This window comes from Ascaphus truei, chromosome 18 (genome assembly GCF_040206685.1).
Source record: "Ascaphus truei isolate aAscTru1 chromosome 18, aAscTru1.hap1, whole genome shotgun sequence".
Classification (NCBI taxonomy): domain Eukaryota; kingdom Metazoa; phylum Chordata; class Amphibia; order Anura; family Ascaphidae; genus Ascaphus; species Ascaphus truei.
In genome coordinates, this window is record NC_134500.1 from 14258872 (window position 1) to 14279786 (window position 20915).

General features: G+C 41.8%; 1 protein-coding gene across 1 annotated transcript in view; it reads left to right on the forward strand.

Annotated features, from left to right (window-relative positions):
* The window catches only part of FBN1 (fibrillin 1), a 141288-nt gene that overhangs the window by 5658 nt on the left and 114715 nt on the right, over positions 1 to 20915 (forward strand). The window contains exons 3-4 of the mRNA XM_075575645.1: positions 18460 to 18542; positions 20505 to 20603. Coding sequence (XP_075431760.1) covers positions 18460 to 18542; positions 20505 to 20603 — 182 coding nt within the window. The remainder of the gene's footprint in view (positions 1 to 18459; positions 18543 to 20504; positions 20604 to 20915) is intronic.

Consider the following 20915-nt stretch of genomic DNA (forward strand, 5'->3'; position numbering starts at 1 on the left):
TCAGACACGTCTGCAACCCTGCTACTCCCCATTATCTCCTAGCATACAGTGCTTCCACTGCAGCAAAGGATTCTGGGAAATGACGTGCAAATGAGCACACAGTGTCGCCTTTTTCTTCAATGCAACCCCCTAATATTGTAGCTTTCCTCAGTTTAGTGCTATTGAAGAATTGGCTGCACAATAGAAGATGTCGTTATGTTTTATTAAAGGAGCAGCCCCCCCCCCTCCCCCTTACTGGATTTTTGTTGTTGTTTCTCTCCCCCCTTTTCTTTCATGGAAGGGAAGCAGGGGGTCCCCAGAGCCGAACCGCGTTAATTTAAACTCCGGGGACTCCCTGGTTCCCGAGATACATACCTGTAAAGATAGCGCCCGTTACCGTCCTCGCCAGGGGAAACAAAACGGGGGTATACAGCTCCCACGTTACACGGGCCAGTAGGAACCCGCGATGTCACCTGCCAAGGCTTCCTATTCGTCCGCGTAACGCGGTGGGGTTTGCAGTACATCTCTGGGCGTATCTCTGGAAACTAGGGGGGGTTCCCTGAGCAGAACTGAACGCGGTTCAGCTTCAGGGACCCCGCCTGCTTAACACGCATGGAGGGGAAAAAAGGGAGAGGGAAGGGGTGCACTACTCATTTTTAAACTTCAGTATGTTTATGAACGTTGAGAATCCGCGCCCGAGTAAGAGACGGTAGTTGATCGCAAAGTGAGTTGATGCCAAAATATGTCAGCTATGTGCAACTTTTTTGCTAACAGATAATAAAACCTCAATGAATTATTTTAGGACGAGAAAATATTTCCAGAGAGCCCTGTGACGAGCAGAATAGACGTCACTTCACATATTTGAGCAGTCGATGTTTTGGAGTTTCTCTGACAGGAACTGCATGACTTGAAACTGCGGCTTACTAAAACATTTGGAAGGATTTTTTTTTTTAAAGTGAGGCTCTTTGGAGGGGAGGTAAAGCATCGAAGCCATTCTACTGGCGTTTGGCTGTAGCTAACATACTTGCACAGCGTACTACTATTGCTTACTGTTTGATACTCTAGTATCAATTGCTCACTGTGGTATATTTTCTGCAAAACGGCAGTGTTAAATGTTGAAAGGTGCTGCACGGTAATCAAGGAAAGGCGCATAAAAGTTACATTGCTATGTTCACTAAGACGTTAAAATAATACAGGGGTTGTGTAAAGGGAAAGAGAAATACAGGGCCATATTTACTAAGTGATGCTATTCCATCTCCCAGTGCTGGAAGACACTGTGCGGTCCATTTAAGTGTAACAGCAATGCTTAGTAAATGTGGCTCTCAATGTCTACTGGGTTACTGGGACCCATCTAATTGAGTACGCAAAGCTACTAATGCAACAAGTGAGTGGCGTTTCAGAGAAGCTTTAACAACCGTTTTAAAGTTACTCCACAACATTTTTGATATTATTATTTTTCTTTTGAGTAATTTAAGTATTTGACAATATACTGTAAGATTAGGCTTGTATTGTTTTGTGTTTTCTTTCCCATTAAAAAATAAAGATACTGCCATGCTTTCTATAATCTAAATTAGGGGGTGCTCAACTCCAGTCCATAAGGCCCCCCTCACCCCCCTCCCCAACAGGTCAGGTTTTCAGGATATCCCAGCTATAGCACAGGTGGCTCAATCAGTCCCAGCTCCAGCACAGGTGGCTCAATAAGTCCCTGCTTCAGCACAGGTGGCTCAATCAATGGCTCAGTTTGACTGAGCCACTGATTGAACCACCTGTGCTGAAACTGGGATATCCTTAAAACCTGATCTGTTTGGGGGGGGGGGGGGGGGGGAGCTTGAAGAATGGAGTTGAGCACCCTTGATCTAAATGACCACTTTGGCACATAGGAGAAGAATGTTTTAAAGCCGTTCATGTTAATTCCTCATTTCATGCCGGGAACTGAGGTAAAGGGGGCGTGAGCACCGGGAGCAGCAGGCAAGGGGGGCTCAGCTGCAAAAAGTTTGCGCACCCCTGGTTTAAAGGTATTGCTTTTGAATACAAGTCAGTCGGAATGCTTGCAGTTGGCAACCATTCACAGGAGTGACGAGACGTTGGGTTAATGGACGAGGTGTTACACGGTGCACAGATTATAATGAGATATATCACATTCTGCGTCTCTGCCCCAGCTTGCACCTTGGGGAGAGTCAGTAGGAGGAGTTGGGGGGAGTTACATGGGGCACAGATTATAATGAGATGTATCACATTCTGTTTCTCTGCCCCAGTTTGCACCTTGGGGAGAGTCAGTAGGAGGAGTTGGGGAGAGATACATGGTGCACGGATTATAATGAGATGTATCACATTCTGCGTCTCTGCCCCAGCTTGCACCTTGGGGAGAGTCAGTAGGACAAGTTGGGGGGAGTTACATGGTGCACAGATTATAATGGGATGTATCACATTCTGCGTCTCTGCCCCAGCTTGCACCTTGGGGAGAGTCAGTAGGAGGAGTTGGGGAGAGTTACATGGGGCACAGATTATAATGAGATGTATCACATTCTGCGTCTCTGTCCCAGCTTGCACCTTGGGGAGAGTCAGTAGGAAGAGTTGGGGGGAGTTACACGGTGCACAGATTATAATGAGATGTATCACATTCTGTGTCTCTGCCCCAGCATGCACCTTGGGGAGAGTCAGTAGGAGGAGTTGGGGGGAGTTACATGGTGCTCAGATTATAATGAGATGTATCACATTCGGCGTCTCTGTCCCAGCTTGCACCTTGGGGAGTCAGTAGGAGGAGTTGGGGGGAGTTACATGGTGCACAGATTATAATGAGATGTATCACATTCTGCGTCTCTGTCCCAGCTTGCACCTTGGGGAGAGTCAGTAGGAGGAGTTGGGGAGGAGTTACACGGTGCTCAGATTATAATGAGATGTATCACATTCTGCGTCTCTGCCCCAGCTTGCACCTTGGGGAGAGTCAGTAGGAGGAGTTGGGGGAGAGTTACATGGTGCACAGATTATAATGAGATGTATCACATTCTGCGTCTCTGTCCCAGCTTGCACCTTGGGGAGAGTCAGTAGGAGGAGTTGGGGAGGAGTTACACGGTGCACAGATTATAATGAGATGTATCACATTCTGCGTCTCTGTCCCAGCTTGCACCTTGGGGAGAGTCAGTAGGAGGAGTTGGGGGGAGTTACATGGTGCACAGATTATAATGAGATGTATCATGTTCTTTGCGCCATCCTTTTCCCCCAAAAAAATCTGAAGTGGTATAAATCTAAAATTCTGATGTAAAACCTGTTTTTTTTTGTTTTTTTTACATAATCCCGCAGCTCTGCTCCAAAACACAGAACAGTGCGTCTAAACACACTTTTCTCTATATTCATACATAGACCCCTTCATTTGGCCTCATTTTTATCCAGTATTTAGAGTTCCACTTTAGGTCACTTGAAGCACTTCCACCTTAAATTATGTATCAAAGACTACAAGCTGCAAACTGGGGCCAATAATAGCACCAGATAAATCAAAGGGAGACAAAAAAAATCTCCATCCTTTGCCATGAGACTTTTTTCTCTTTGGTACATGTGATCACCGCACCACTTTTTGCCCCAGATTTAATGCTTTTGTGCTATATACTGTACATCTTGAAACAAATACAAGTGTTGGCTGATTTTCTACTGTGCCAAATGTCTTTCATGTGGTAACATTAAAATATGTTCAGAAAGAAGACCAGATTCCTAATGATCAGTGGATGAAAGAATTACAGATGTGAGTTGGAGGATGTGCTTGTTCATTTGAATTTGGGTGGTACCGTGTTCCATGTGTTTACAAAATCAAGGAGGAGCTCTTAATGTTAGACGTTGTACAGATTTTCCATTTGACAACTCACTAAATTGTGTCACCTACTTATTGTAGTATTGCATGGGTTTAAAAGAATAATTCTGTTTGCGGGAGAGGACAGCGAAATGTCTCGGTGTAACTGGGTGTTAATGAAATAATGACATTTCTGAAACATCATTTAATGACTTTTTAAAATGTATTTATTAGGCTTGTTACAAATTTGTTTTAAGCATGCCACAAGACCGTGTTAGTAGCCTGCTTGAAAAAAGTCAGGATTAGGCAAGAGATTAAAGTTTTTTTTTGAGTCTTCTGTATTTACTTAAGTCTTTCGGCTGCAAAACGGGGACAAAAGTAGTGCAAAAAAAAATAAAAAGCACAGTATTTATCAAGGAAAATAAATCCAATTTATATCAATGAGATTTCCCCCTTCAATAAATCCAATGAATTTCATTTACACTCGTTTTGACCCAGTTTTGCAGCAGAGACCTTTAGAAATCACCTGAATGTCTCTAGTCTAGTGCAAGAATTCTGTTAAGTGAGACACTGTGAGTGCTCATTTACATGTCATTACCCAGAATCCCTGGCTGAAGTGGAAGCAGGGGTGGTCAACTGCAGTCCTCAAGACCCCCTCTCCCCCCACAATAAGTCAGGTTTTCTTGATATCCCTGCTTCAGCACAGGTGGCTCAATCAGAGGCTCAGTCCATAGGGTTGCCAGGTGTCCAGTATTGAACCGGACTGTCCTGTATTTGGACACTATGTGCAGTTAAGAAATGAGAAGTAATACTGGACATGTATGTGTATACCGGTTTTACCTCTCTGGACATAGTGACCTGATCGGCTTCGAGGGCTGTAGGATTTCCGGGAGTGGGCAGGGCTGTTGCTAGGGGGATGGGCAGCATCCTCCATCCTGATTGGCTGCTGCTGGGTAATGTAGCCAATCAGGAGGAGGTATCCAGAGCCTGGGGGTGGGCCAAGGAGAGGAAGAAACGGCATGGAGCGGAGAAGTGTGTGTGTGTGTCGCTCTCAAGTGTGTGGCAACTTTCACCATTGTGTCCAATATTTTTTGAGAAGCCGCCTGGCAACCCTAGTCTTCGACTGAGCCTCTGATTGAGCCACCTGTGCTGAAGCTGGGATATCCTGAAAACACTTCTGTCCTAAGAGATAATGGTTGTGGACCTGTCTGAGACAGGAATGTGCTCACAAATGGTATTTTTATTTGCTGTACACTGTAAAGGGGAGGGTTTCTGTCACTGTTTCACCCACCGTCGTTTTCTTTGTATCTAGTTTTACTAAAAAAAACTTCACTGGAGCACTTTTGAACCTGTATTAATCGCACAGGCGGTGGGGGCAGACAGATGTGTGGCTGGATTACACTAAATCTGCACCCGCAACACTCAGTCGAGACATTTGGACTCCATGGGACTCCTGCATCAAGTGCTGCTGCAGGTTATTGCGTCCGTTCTGGCGTTAACTCCCGTTGACTTGAGTAGGAGTTAGCGCTGGAAAGGGTGTAATAACCTATACCGGCACTTAATGCATCAAAGGCATGAAGACACTGGAATATACCTGCGTCAGGCAGTGTCTGTGCGTAAATCTTAGCTGCGCCATTTTTGGGTATGTCTGCGTCTGTCATGGCAAGGTGAGAGACTTATGGAGCAAGTGGGGAGAGTTAGGGCAGAGTTCCATTTACACATTGCCGCAGGAAATGTGCGGTTTGCGTTACTACTCTTGATGGTTTTCTGCGTTGGTTTTTTCCATCGTCTTAGAGTGTGTAAGTCGTTTTTTTCCTAGCGCCAAATTCTTCATGAGTAGAATAAATACTCCTAATGCTTCATTATGTAATGAAACCTGCTTAACAACTGCACTATAGCGATTATAGCAAAGTTCCGCCTTGGGGGCCTGATGCAGCCATGTTGCTTGTGGTAGAAACAATGTCAGATTTCCCTAAGGCGGCAAAATTTTGGGGTGGCAAAAATTTCCGCCCCCATATAATTTCCCCGCGCTGTCCGCCTCTCGGACCTAATGGAAAGGTCTTGCCTGTGCCTGCCGCCTCCTTTCTGCCGCCCTCCTGTTCCTTTGGAAACCCGGCATCGAATAACGCTGCGGACGTCCCAACCGCGACGTCACACGGCGTCATTTGATGTTGCGCGGTCCCGTTTCCATGGCAACGCACTACTGTTCGGCGTCACGTCGCGGCATCATTTGACGCCGGGATTCCAAAGGCGCAGGAGGGCGGCACACACAGGCAAGTGCCATGGGCGCGGCAAATTCGGAAATCCGCCACTGGGTAGGAAGCTCAAACCGAAAGGCATGCAGAGACTTTTTTCTTTCTAGTTACTATTGAAATTAGGGGGTCGCCTTATATTCAGGGTCGGTCAAAAACGGTATAACGCAGTTAGAAAATCCCAATGACAAAGAAAATATTATTGTATCAATATGTCTTTAAATTAGAAACCAACTGGGTGATTTCCCAATGATCTATGTGGCCCAGTATTAAACGAGCAAAGGCAATTTGCACAAACAAACTGTACGATGAAATAAGAGAACTTAGAACGATCTCACACATTAGCTAGTCTGTTAGTAGGAGAGCATTGATGGGGCCTAGCTTGTAAAAAGAGGCAGCAATCTGTCGTTTAGAAAGTTCAACGCACACGGATGGGAGGCTTTGAAGCGTCCTAATGTCTACATGAACTCTGCAGGGCTGGAATAACGTATCAAGTAGGAAAAGGTAACACAGTATCAGTGCTTGTCCTGACCCAAAGAAGTCTATTTATCACAGTTTCCCAGCAGCAAAACTGGAGCAAAAATGCCCAACAAGGTTTATCACAGGGGGAAAAAAAAAATGTGTGTACGGTGTGTATGTATTATTTTATTTATAGGTCACCAACAGTGTACGCAGCGCTTAGCAAAATTACAGTACAGGGAAAATAAAAAGGACACACAGTGGGAATACAAGCAGCAAGTAAATGACCACATATGGCAAAAGGAGGCCCGGCTCAGAGGAGCTTGTGTCTAAGTGGTATATTGGGAGACTTGCAGACATAGTAGGAGTAAAAGTGGAGTCAAGGAGGTCAAGTGCATTTGGCGTCACTCGGCTTAGATCATTTAATGACATGAATTCCTTGAAGAGGTGCATTTTCAGCTGGGCTTTGAAAAGGGAAAGTGTAGCGGCTCGCCGAGTATTGAGTGGAAGTGCGTTCCGTGAGGTCAGGAGAGATTAGCGAGGCAGGGCGTAAGCCGGGAGAGGGCTGTAGAGGTAAAAGGTCCTGGGGCGGAGGATAGTAGGGGTGTAATGAGAGATCAGGGTTGGGGTGCAGAGGAGTCTCAAGGCCTTAAAGAAAAGGAGATTAGCAGAAAGCCAGCAGAGACGCATCTAGAAGAGAAGGAGAGGATTCACTCAGCAGCCTTTTCAATGCTATTTATTCCCCCCCCCCCTCCAATCTTGCCCTACTTTTGCAGCTGGAAGATACATGGACACTTGAATGGTGTATTAAAATTTGCAATTAATTACTGGTATTATATTGTGGTGCCAATAACAGAAGGCATGTCACCGCACAAAACGAAAACCCTGATAGGCTGATTTTGCATGCCCCATGCACTAAACTACTGTACACTTGCTGTGGCAGTCTATGACCCACTTAGGGTAAGTGCCTAAACCCCCTACCCTATGCCCTTGCCCTAAAAAACCCTACCCTAACTACTAAAACCCCTTAATTTAACCCTCTACCCTAACTGGTAAAATACCTTAAATTTACCCCCTACCCTAACCACAAAGAAACCTTACATTAACCCCCTACCCTGCACAGTAATGAAACGTCCCTTAGAAGTGCCGAATTGGCTATGGCGGAGGGTCCGTCTGCATCCAATCAGCGGTGGCAATTTGGTTGCGCAAAATGGCCACGACCAAATGTTCCATTCCGTGCTGTGGAGCATACGAGAACGCGCTTCACATCGGTTTAGCGAATGAGTCCCTATGTAATTTACGCCATTTGGGTAATCTGTCCAACCAGTTACTGATTCTTTGGGTGGCTGTTTAGGCTCACAGTGACTCCCAAGTTAAATAGACACCTGTGTTTCTCTAGTAAACATAGATTTACACTACTGTGTTGTTCTGCTCCATCTTTCTGAAGCTTCTTGGAGCACTCTTCCAGTGTTTTCATTAGAAACACTGATTGGTACTTCTATTGTGCACTATATACTCACCTAGTGTGAATAGTATTATTCTCATGCTCTCTGACCTCTTCTATATGACAGAGCTGTACCATGTTGGGTTTCATTCAGTCTATTGTATGAACTTGGGAGTCAGTGTGAGCCTCAATGTCCACTCAAAGAATTACCCGCGCACACGGAAGCAGAAGTCCGTGATTTGAGAGCTGCAGACCAACCCGAGATCTTATCAGCATTATTTATTATTATATCACTATCGCCTACACTCACTTATTTTGTTGTTTATTATAGTGCAACTCTCCACAAAATCCAGAAGGAGCAGGATCACCCAAAGAAGTAGAGAATATATAGTGCCCACTGTTTCACAAAGATGAGGGGTATCTTGATTAAATCTTGGCTCATATGTTGGCCCACTTAGGTTGTCAGCCTTCTCCAACTGTGGCATAAGCTTTTCTTCATGTATAGATGAGTGTAGATGTTCCCTCAGAATCAGAAAGATAAAGGAGACATACTGCAATTCAAACAAAAAAACTCTTTAGTAGAATAGCATGTACTTCAGGTACTCACACTTTGTACATGTACAGTAAGCAATGAAAATAGAGGGGGACGCAGTGCTGTAATCACCGGTACGCAGTTCCAGGGTTCCAGATTCTTGTCCGGCTGCAGTCCTGCAGTCCTCTGCTAGTGTAGGGGATTCCCGTCTGCTGCTCTCCTCACATGTTTCCTTGGCATCTGACATCACTGCCGGTCACGATCATTACTTCCGGTATCGCCAGGGACCCGGCTACAAGTGCGCTGTTGATCCAATGCTTGGCCTGTCCTCTATCCACACTACCAGTAGTAATCTTTCCTCTCTATGTATATATACCTCACTTAGGTTAATTGCAAGATTGGGGCAAGGTAATTAAAGTACTGTACATACAATTAAAGTGCTAAATAGCTATACACAAGATCACAATACGTTTAATACATAGTGGCATCACATACGTATGTTAATAAAAATATTTAAAACTTTACACAATTTGTACAACAATTTAAAATTGAATACATACTCAAAAAAGAGAATAAGAACATGATAAACATCTAGCTATTATTTACAAAAGACACAATCTCTCAGTATAAACATAATAACCCCATCATCACAAGTAAAAAAGTGGGAGACAAGGGGAGAAAATTAAGTCCATTAGTACATATATAAAAAACTTCCAATTGACAGCAATACTTGCTGACAGCAAATTCTGACATTCACAAATAAAGCTACACTCAGAATTCACGGATCAGAAAGAAAAGTGGGAATAGGAAGCTATTTTACAAATAGCAACTTATATTCTTAATTGGCAGAGGTTTGACAGAACTGATTTATTGGATAAAATATCAATAGAAAATACACAATAAAATTTACTTTAAAAAAAAGGTATCAGTTCGAAGTCTACATTTAATCCAAACGGTGTTAAGGTTTTTCATTAGTGCATCCCAAACATCTCTCTCTGTCTCAGATCCAATTCTCGGTCTCTACCTCTCCCGGGTTGTGGTACTACTTCTTTTCCCATATAACTTAATCCTGCCGGATCAGAGTTATGACACATAGCAAAGTGTTTAGATACACTATGAGTAATTACACCCCTACGGATGTTGCTCAGATGTTCCAGGATGCGCGTGCGGGAAGGTCTCTTAGTTTTTCCTATATATTGAGGCCGGCATGGGCTTTCTAACAAACAGATGACAAATTCGGACCTGTAATTAATAAATGTATCAATTTTGTAAGTTTCTTTTTTTACTTGAAAAACATTTTTTCTGCAGTTTTATATTTGCACGGCGCGCACCCAGAGAATCCTTTCAGTTTATTCAAAAAGCCTGAACCATCATTTTTATTTTTTATTTTCCCTCAGGGCACTAGGAGCTATCTTATTTTTAATATTACATATCCTTTTAAAAATGACATCTGATCTCACGGGAATTACATTTTTTAACAGTGGATCATTTAATAGCAAACACCAATGTTTTTCAATTATACTTTTAGTTTTATTTGCTTCCCTATTATTATATTCTGTCAAAAATGAGACACTAACATCTTTCTTTATATTAGTGTCTAGTAGTAATTTTTATTTTTCCTTAGTTAGATCCTTTCTCTCGAGATTTTTGGTTTTCTCCATAGTTACAGTATTTAAAAGCTTTTTACTATAGTTTTTTTTTTTCTAAGAATCTCTTTTTTTTTAAATTTCTGCCTGATCTAACATTCTTGTCTGTGCAATTTCTCTTTATTCTACAAAATTGCCCAAATGGCACATTGTCCATCCACTTGGGGTGGTGGCAGCTTGTCCTCAATATATAATTGTTTGTATCAACTGATTTTAAAAAGTACTTTGTCTTCAATAGGCCATTTTCAATCTAAATTGTGAGATCTAAGTAATCTACTTCTAAACTGCTAGTATTCGACGTGAATCCTACATTTTTGTCATTTAATATTTAATTCTTCCACGAAACTTTCTAATTTGTCTAAACTCCCCTTCCATATTAGGATTATGTCATCTATATACCTCCGTCAGAGGACCAAGTCTGCACCGGGCCCCGCCTCTGACCAGATGTAATACTCTTCCCAATCTCCCATAAAGAGATTGGCGTAGCTCGGTGCAAACTTGGGCCCCATGGCGGTCCCGCATTTTTGAAGGTAGAACTTTCCTTCGAACCAGAAGTAGTTCTTAAATAGAATGAACTCTATGCATTCAATCAAATAGTCTATTTGGGTAACATTTAATTTTTCATCCTTTAGCAACATGGATGACGGATTCTCATCCCTGATGATGTTTAATGGAGGGATACAGTGATGTTACCATCGATCTATCACTGCTAGTATGTAATTATCCTTCCATTCTACATTTCCAGAGTATTAATAATAGCTGGTCATGTCTTTTAAATATGACTTAAGTCACATCCCTTTTTTACATCCCTTTTTTATTTGTTGTTTGAAGTAGAGGACTTTGGGAAACAAGTCCTCACCAGAGGTTTTTGAGCATCATTCACCCAAACATTTACTAGTTCACTTATATATCGCTTTGTTCCACTAATTACTTGTATGTTGTGTGAAAGCGCCATATAATATCACTGTGTCGGTGTTTATTATAGTGCCACATTGGAGCCCATTGAATTTTCTTTCACACAACCAGTTATTTAACCTTTTTTTAGTTAAAAGCTCTAGTTCTCTGCTGCTTCCACATTCTGAAATATTCACCATCATTTCCCCCAGCGATAAAAGAAACCATGAATGGCATGTTCTCACCTAACGCTTTTCTGGTTGAAATAGAAGTATGTTTATTCCCTGGGTAAGCTGTGAAAACCTCACAATCAACAGCTTTGTGGCATCAAACCTAAGTAAGCACTTTATATAAATCAGTCGCTTAGCTGACTTCTGTGAAATGAACTAACTGAACACGTTCCACAGCTGAGCCTTCAAGGTCTAAGTTAAGCAAAGTGCAAAGCCACAGTACCCACATGTGAGAGGTGATCACAAATGTATATCATTGCATTGTTTTCTGATAATATGTCAAACGGAGAAAATCAGATTTGATTTAAGACCAGCGTCGCAACTCTTCGGCGGAAATTATGCTGCCAGCGTCGCTACGTGTGTGGGGTTGCGTGCGCTCGCACGTCAGGCACTTTTCCCTGTTTGGCTATTGAAGTTAACCAAGTGCCTGCACGCTAGCGGCGCTGTCGCGTGTTGACGCGGCAGCATTTTGAGGAGTCAAGAGAATTTGTGATTCAGGCGACTGCGACGCGACGTGAGCTGGCTCAGCCAATGAGGGCGAACCAGCTTCATAACGCCCCAGCCACACCTCCGATCGCCTTCCCAATCTCCTGCAGCCAAGTGCGCAGATTGCTGGGGCTGCAGGAGTGCGCGCGCGGTTGCCTCCGCAGTTAGTATTAGCTCTGCCTTAGGCTGCGCTTATAGTGCGGTCGCCGGCGACAGCGACGCGACGGTGACGTCACACTGCAGTCGCTGGAAAAATCAAATTGACTTGGCTTCCAGTGATCACGGCCAAGCCATTGCGTCGCTTCTACTATAAGCGCACGCGACAACGGCAATACATTTGTTTTGCTGCGCCGTCACATCGCTGTCACTATAAGCGCGGCCTTAGGTATAACATGCGAAGGAAAAGAAATGGCCTTGTCAGCTTTGCTGCAAAATGTCAACTGGAATAGTTGGTGTTCCAGGTGTTGTTTATATTCCTATGTGTTTCTTACAATGATAGATATGCCTTTGTGCTTTCCCACGGAGTACATTATTAGAAAGTACTTTGCCAAAAGTCCAGCAGATTCAAATAATTTACACCTAAGGTCAATAGGTCACTATTGCAGGCTACTTTATTGCATTGTGTTCTAGACACAAACTAATTCAGTACTGTACCTTACATTTGTTATTACATATTTACGGTATACCTATTCTTCTAAACAATTCTTTTTTTCGGAGATCAATGTGTTCAAGTGATTAGGTTCGAGTTGACTTAATTACAGAGAGAACTTTATCATTTTCATAAACATGAATCTGACCACAAAAAAAAAAAAAAACACCCCCCCAGGCCCATTCTTCTTTCCCCCCCACCCCCCAAGGCCTATATTTGTTCCCCCATTCCCCCAGGCCCATAACTATACCCCCAAGGCCCAAAGCTATCTCCCTCCTATGCCCAGAAATATCCCCCCCCCTCCCCAGATCCACAACTACCCGCCAGGCTCAATAATATTCCCCCCCCCCTCACTCCCGGGCCCATAAATATCCCCCATACCGATCTCCCCAGGCCCAAACCTCTGCCACCCCCAACCCCTAAGGTTCATACCTCATTGTCCCCCCTCCCCCAGACCCTTACCTCCTCTCTCCCCCCCACCCCTCCCAGGTCCATACCTCCTCCTCCCCACAGACCCAGACCTCCACTCCCCCCTCCCATACCTTCTCTGCCCCCCCCCTCAGAGACCCCCCCAGTGCTCTATGGGGTAGAGGAGATGGTTAAGAGGCTGGGTTTAAAGTGGGGGGAGCTGCTTGTTTAATTTGTCCTGAGCCCCAAGATGTCTGTTGGTGGCTCGGGGGCTTTTAATTGTGCAGATCCCTACATCACTTCATGGTCATGGGAGAAAATATCCGGCCGCATTCCTCCCTGCTGTTTTCTGCAGTAGCAGCTTCTCAAGCATTGCTTTAGTTTTCATATATATTTGTACGGCTTTCATGCTTTGCTGCTCCATTGTTGTGGTTGCAAAAGTTGTGTTTCATATTCATAGTCAAGCAAATGCCACTTAATCATTTCACTGTTGAAATTAGTGTCGGTTCTTAATAAACTGTGGTTTGATATATTCATTGCACAGACCTAGGCTGTGGTTTGTTCTCTAGGAGTCTTTGTCGAGAAACCAAATGGAACTTTTTCCCACTAGAGGGCACATTCTATGTTCTGTGTTGGATGATTTATAGTTTTTGCTGTGACTTATTAAATACATTTTAAAGTTGCCGTTAAAAAAAAAATATATATATATTATTTTTTACACATTCAATATGTGCATCAATACAATTCACACAATGATAAGTAATTAGCTAAGTTGCTGATCGATCCGATCTCCTGTGATCGATCGGTGAAGATTCGACACTAAGGTTCACTAAATGGCTGTCAGTGCAGCAGAAGATGCAAAGTTCTGTGGGGAAGATCATGTGACCAGGCAGTCACTCAATACAATTGGTGCACTGCTAGAGAGAGAGCAGGGCTCAAAAAGGGGTGTGCCAGAGCCTGTTTCAGAAGAGGAAGGGGATGTGACATTGGAGTTCCTTACAATGCACCTGATCTCAGACGCGCTATTAGAGAGGGTTGGGGTTCCTTACAATGCACCTGATCTCAGACGCGCTATTAGAGAGGGTTGGGGTTCCTCTGCATTTCACAAAGGGTTCCTTAACCAAAAAAAGGTTGAAAACCACTGACTTATTTTGTTAACGTTACCACACTGTGTTTTTGAAAAGACCCTCGCGTTCATTGGTGGTGTGGAAATTGAAACTAACTGTTTGCTGTGCTCATTTCCTACTTGAAACGAAAAAAGAATGTTTCATCTTGTTTTCGACGGAGAGTGCCTTAAAACCTATTACTATTCCCAATACATCTGTCCAAAATCTACAGATAATGATTTGCAGATCTGCCCTACAGTTTCCGAGACACTTAAAATGTATCACATATACAGATATTTACAGCTCACATTGCTGTATTGTCCTTGGGTGACCTTGTTCCAAGGAGGGTCATCCCAAGCTTTGGGATGTGAGGAGACTCCCCTCAGGGCCTCACATAGGACCACTCCCCTCAGGGCCACACATGGGACCACTCCTTTGGCGTAACATGGCAACCAAAGACATTCAAAGTTTTTCTCTTGGTGGATATAAAAAAGGGATAAGTGATCATTTATGTCCTGGCGTCTTCTTCCGCAGCTGGATATTCTCGAGACGGCAAGATGTTTGGGATTGCAAACAATGTCATGGATAGATCCTTAACAAGTTAAATAATCACATTTAATTAAATTATGCTACATAGATGCATCTCTGTGCTCTAAAAGGCTCCATAGTATGTAATAATAGCGCGACCCAAGAAAAATAATCACGTTCTGTACAAAGTAGGAATGTTTAGGAAAACAACAGATACTCATAAATATACTGATCAAGTTTCACCCACTGAAGAAATTTAATTTAAATGTCACTTAAGGACATATTTATGGAGGGATGCGATTCCACGACACATCTTCAGTGCCTGAAGACATCTCATGTCATCTCAGGGCCATTCACTTGATTGAGCCATAATTTGCCTACGAAGCCAGAAGGTGTCTTATAGAGTAGCATTGCTTAGTAGATATGGCCTTTAATGTCATGGAAGAGGGGAGGGGGGATCAAAGAAATATAAATTGATGAAAAAACAATAAGAGAAGAAGCTAGATTACGGTGAATTTAAATAGGTTACTTAACGCCTCTGTGACTTCAATTGGTGTCAAGTAATGACTTGGCCTGTATTGTTTTGCCATGTACAATGCTGTCATACTGTGTGGTTAATGTGTATAGAATCTATATCCCATCATTCATATGCCAGATTTTCTTAAATTGTATTTAAAGCTTCACCTGCTGGAATGATTGGATTTAGTACTTCTGACCCACACGGCTGTTAAGGCCTAAATTCACTAAGCCCTATGAGATCAGGGCAGAAAACGTGACGTTACTGTATCTCGAAGCTGTAATACACGACATAATCATATAAATAACAAATAATAAAAATAACATATAATGTTATACGCGCTTCAGACATTAAAGTGACGTTTAGGAAAAGGAGCCCCTGTCCTGAAGAGCTTACAATCTAAATGTAATCATCTCTTCCTGGAATCTAAGTTTTGCCATTAGGCATCGAGGACATTTGTATATTGATTTGCATATTGAGAAATAATTGGCTCTTATTTGTGGGTTTTTTTGTTTTGTTTTTTTTTTGCTGGAATTAGATGCGCTGTTCAATGGATTTAGGATTGCATAGAGTTTCCATGTAGTAAGTATCTGTTTAAATACATTGTAAACTTAGATGGAACACTATTAAACCTTTTAAAGGGGCAATTTCACATGGTCTGTCCGTTGAATTTCTTAGGAGCCTCTGAATGGGGACATGTTTGTCAACCAAGTGTTTCCTTTCCCCTTATCCAGCCCTGTCATTATCAGAGAGCTGATAAAGATAAGGGGAGGTGGGGAGGGGGGCTTTGGCTGTACAAGCGCTCGCTGATCACCGTGACATCACACAGTGACATCACACAGAAGGGGGCAGCCAGAGGGAATCAAACCTCTAAGTGGTAAAACTGTTACAATGATACATCTGAGCTGACAAATAAGCAGAAACAGACTCATTGTAACTTTTGGTCATATAGTTATGTTTACACTCCAGTGTGTCCGTCCCTGTTATGTAATATACTATAAAGATTTTAGCAGCATTTATTGGAATGAAGCCGTGTTCCTCTTCAGCACTAATACACAGGACAATGAATTAGAGCAGCAGTGCGCAAAGCCGAGGAGGAGAGGGGGCGCAAGGCAGGCGGTAGGTCTGCAGGGGGGCGCAGGTTAAAAACTTTGTGCACCCCTGAATTAGAGAAGAAAATAAATGGAATGAATGGTTGGTTGAGAATTGGCTGCAAAATACAGAAAGAGAACACAATTGCAAGAAATTATTATTATTTTTTTAATCTCTGCAGATCCCTAAACCAGTAATCTTATTGATGCACAAAATCATCTTAATTGATTATTTTTTAAGTGCAATTGCACTGCTATCCTTATTCTGTATGCGCCGAAAATGGCCTGATCGACTACTTTGGCAAATATAGAATTACCCCTTCGGTTCCTTTTCCCTTATTTTATTAAAATCTCTTTATGTTTGCCTTTTTATCATGTCCTGGGAGAAATATTGAAACCTCTTTTTAGCGGTGGCTGCAGCAAATGGCTGCATGGATCATTACACATTGGTGTCCCTGCATGCTGCATTATTTCCATATAACTACCCAACATAGAATAGGTGATAATACAAATGAACAATGTAGAACATATTAATATATTTATCCCTTAAATGCCCAAGTGGCTAGCTAGTCATGCTGAACCCATGATTTGCTACTAAAGGCGTAATATTTGCGTGTATGGGTGTTTTTATGACGCTCATAAATCCGTTCACTTTTTATATTTTATTTGTAGGGTGTTACTGTTGTATAGAAAAGGGAAACAAAATGCCGGTGCACCGCACGCAGAATAAAGGGCTGGAGTGCAAAAGCGTGCTAATAAAAAATATTTATTTAACACGTAGCATTTGGTGAATATTTATTTAACACGTAGCATTAGTTTTAGCGGGATTCCTTTCCTTTTATAAATCTGGCTCAGTTTTTTGCACCAGTTTTCCAGTTGGAAGATGTTGGTATCTAACCTCATAGGCCTGTAATATAGTGTGCGAACGCGCGTAAATGTGACGCACGCTTTTTGTGTGTATGCTGTGAGCGACAGTCTTGGAAGCTACTGTGTGTGTCACTGGGTGTGTGTGTGTGTGTGTGTGTATATATGTGTGTGTGTATATATATGTATATGTATATGTATATGTATATGTGTGTGTGTGTATATATATATATATATATATATATATATATATATATATATATATATATATATATATATATATATATATATATATATATATATATATATATATATATGTACATATATATATATATATATATGTACATATATATATATATATATTTGTACATATATATATATATATATGTACATATATATATATATATATGTACATGTACTTGCATATGTAAATGTGTTTTTACCCCAGCATGAATGGATGTATTTTATTTATTTTACTTTATTAAACCTTTTTAAACACCACACACATACATACACATACATACATTACAGCGGCGGTAGCAGCACGAAAATGTTATTTTCCCAACCTCCCCATCCCCCCCCGTCCGGTTCCACACTCACTGCCTTGCGCGCATGGGACCCTATAATAGAAAGGCTGACTAACCACAGCCAACTATAACTGCAGCAAACGCGCCCACTATAGAACAGCCCTTAAAGGTTCAATATAACTGTGTTAAAAATTGGCTTTATATAAAAGAATAGCAAATGTTAAAGTGATGTTAAAGCTTCTCTATTTCAATCTGAAACTCACATGCCTTTTATCCCCTGATCCCAATTTTCCAACTCCTATATCTATCCATGCAATGTCTGTGAATTGACTGTATAACCATGTTCTTTTTAGTAACCATGTATTATTCTAACGCTGTGCCCAGGACATACTTGAATACGAGAGGTAACTCTCACTGTATTACTTCCTGGTAAAACATTTGTATAAATAAAAAAATACAAATAAAATAGATACCCTAGTGTGACTCCAACCTCCAAAGTCGTGTTGCTCCTTCATAGTTTGAAAACAATGAGTTCAAAAACAGTATTAGGCAATCTTTAGAATTTTCAAAGGAAACTGTGAGCAATATACTGTATAACGCAGAAGGAGCTAAAAGTCCCAAAACTTAGCATGTGTCTGTCATTTCTTAATGGGCCCAGTTCTGCATGGGAAGCATCCAGCTCATTAAGTTATAACTCAACAACAGTGTCCTGCAGTCATTAAAATACTGCTGAGCCCGACAGAATTTAACCCGCGGTGACCGTTAATACCTCATCGGTCATTTTGTTTATAGAAAAGTGAGCCTCAGTAAACTTCAGTGTCCGTTTCTCTTGTATCTCACCAACCCAAAAAATAACCTGCAACAGTTACTAAGCAAACTGAATTTTTTTTCTCACCATAGTTTATACCTGGGTTTTATTTCTTGCATGAGTAATGATACTAGATTAAATAGAAGGCTTAGTTCTTTTTCCTATGACTTAAAAAAAAAATAAGAACATCTGTTTCTCCACTTCACGCTTTAATACCACTTAAACAAAATGGGATAATGTGCTGGTTTTGTTTTTAAGGCCCAATGTGTGCGGATCGCGTTACAATGCTTACTGTTGCCCCGGATGGAAGACTTTACCTGGAGGGAATCAATGCATTGTCCGTAAGTTCATTTCTCCATATTTTCCCTTGTGTTTGGAATAAAAGGTTGACATAGATTTGTCACACATGCATGTGACAAAATAATAGGAGACATAGTGGGAATAAACGCTTCAGACATAAAAGTAAAGAATAGGAAAAGGGAGTCCCTGCCCCGAAGGGCTTACAATCTAAGTGGTAACAAGGGAAAAATTAGAGACCGTAGGAGGGTGTTCTGCAAGTGGTCAAGGTCAGTGCATATGAGGTGTATGGTACACTGGCATCTTATCAATCTTGACAGGGCTTTGTATTTGAATCCTATATCTAACCCCTCTATTAATATAGTGATACGCCAAGTGATATGCAATTAACAATGCAATAGTTTCCATTGAAATTATTGTAATTTAATGCTTTGTTTATGCTCAATGCTTTAATGCTTAATGTACGTTAACCTACTTAATACCACTTTGAACAAAGGTTCTAGTGAAAAAATGTAACTGTATTTACCTTTGTATACTGTATGTATAAATATTTCCTTCTGAATGTATCAATTCCGTATACACTTACTATCAATGTAAATCAACAGAATTACATTAACAGTAAAGGGCTTTGTTTAAAGATGTATTTTATTCAAAGTTCATTACATCAACAAATGGCATACAGAATATATGTAATTACACCTAGACATCGAGCCATATACTGTACAGACACAAGGTAGTACTGCTCAGGAGCAAAGCTATGGACATGTAGTAGGTAGCAAAAAGCTGTTTATCCCTTTGCCATTTGATTTCGTGAAGTGTAAAATAAATGAGACATTGAACCTCCCAGCGCCCCCCAAAAAAGGAAGATGCACGAAGTTCACGTCTTATACAAACCTTTATTTTTTTGTAATGGGAAACTGAGGATAATAACAAAAATAGTCAATAACAACAACAAAGGTTGTTTAGGCTTAGTTTGTCCAGTGCTTCACAGAGGAGATGTTACATGGTTGACAACGCTTACATCAAGGGTTCTCAACTCCACTCCTCAAGACACCCCAACAGGTCAGGTTTTCAGGATATCCCTGCTTCAGCACAGGTAGCTCAATTAGTGGCTTAGTTGAAGATCCTGCTTCAGCACAAGTGGCTCAGTTAGTGGCTTCGTTGAAGAGCCTGCTTCAGCACAAGTGGCTCAGTCAAAGACTGAGCACTGATTGAGCCACATGTCCTGAAGCAGGGATATCATGAAAACCTGACCTGTTGGGAGGTCTTTAGGACTGGAGTTGAGCAGTCCTACCGTACCTTATAATACCAAAGTGCTAAAACATAGCAGCAATACAATACTAATGACAATAAATCATTGATTCAAGGTTATATTACCTGACACCATAACATTTTACCGCATATCCTGTGCAGGTTTTTATGACGCTCATAAATCCGTTCGCTTAAGTGAGAGGCAGACTACACCCTCTTTAAAATATAACCTCTAAATGTTAAACAAATGCACATTATGGTTGTCATACAAAATGAAATCTAAAATAAAGCAACTTTTATGTGCTTATGGGAGTCAGAAGAAATCCACTGATCATTTGTGATGCTTTCCCGACGTCTCTTTGGCTTTGCAACGTCTGCTGACCGCGGATTTCAGGATTGCAACATGCTCTGTTTTTCTGAGCGTCTGATGGGAGAAGGAGAGACTGCCAACTAACACCAGCTAACCACACAACAGGGATTGGTATAGGATGGGAAGCAAGGAGGGGAACGAATGCATGGGTTTTCTGAGGTGGTGCAGGGTGAGGCTGCACACCTGGGCGCCAGGCAATCGGGTGGCCAGGTGAAAACAGGGTGCACGGCGAGCTTAGGGTCAGGTCCTGCATATCCGAGTGAGAACATACAATACGAGGCTCTGCAGCCCTGCCGTACTCGAGAAAGCAGGAAAGGCGATAAAGTAGATGACCGACTTGAGGATGATCGGTAGGTGAACGTATCATCTTCTTTTATATTCACAGCCATTTGTCGACATTCTTGTGGGGATGGATTCTGTTCGCGGCCAAATATGTGCACATGTCCAACAGGTCAGATAGCGCCGTCATGTGGATCCAAATCAGGTGAGTCTTTACTAATGAGCGCTCATGTTGCTTGTTGAGTCATTCATTATTTAAAATATTAAAGCAACATAGCTTATCAAATATGACAGTATCCAGCATGAATTCGGGCTGTCTGTTGTTGCAGAAAAATAGGATATTATAATATATTGTAAAAATATATCCATAATAAAGAATGGTCATTTCGAAGTGTGCATAAAACATCAACTCTATTTTTAATTGAAACCCATTCTTTCCACCCATCTTCCGTATATCATAACATGCAACTTCTCCTTCATTGGCGCTTTGATCATTATTAATGATGATTGTAGTGAA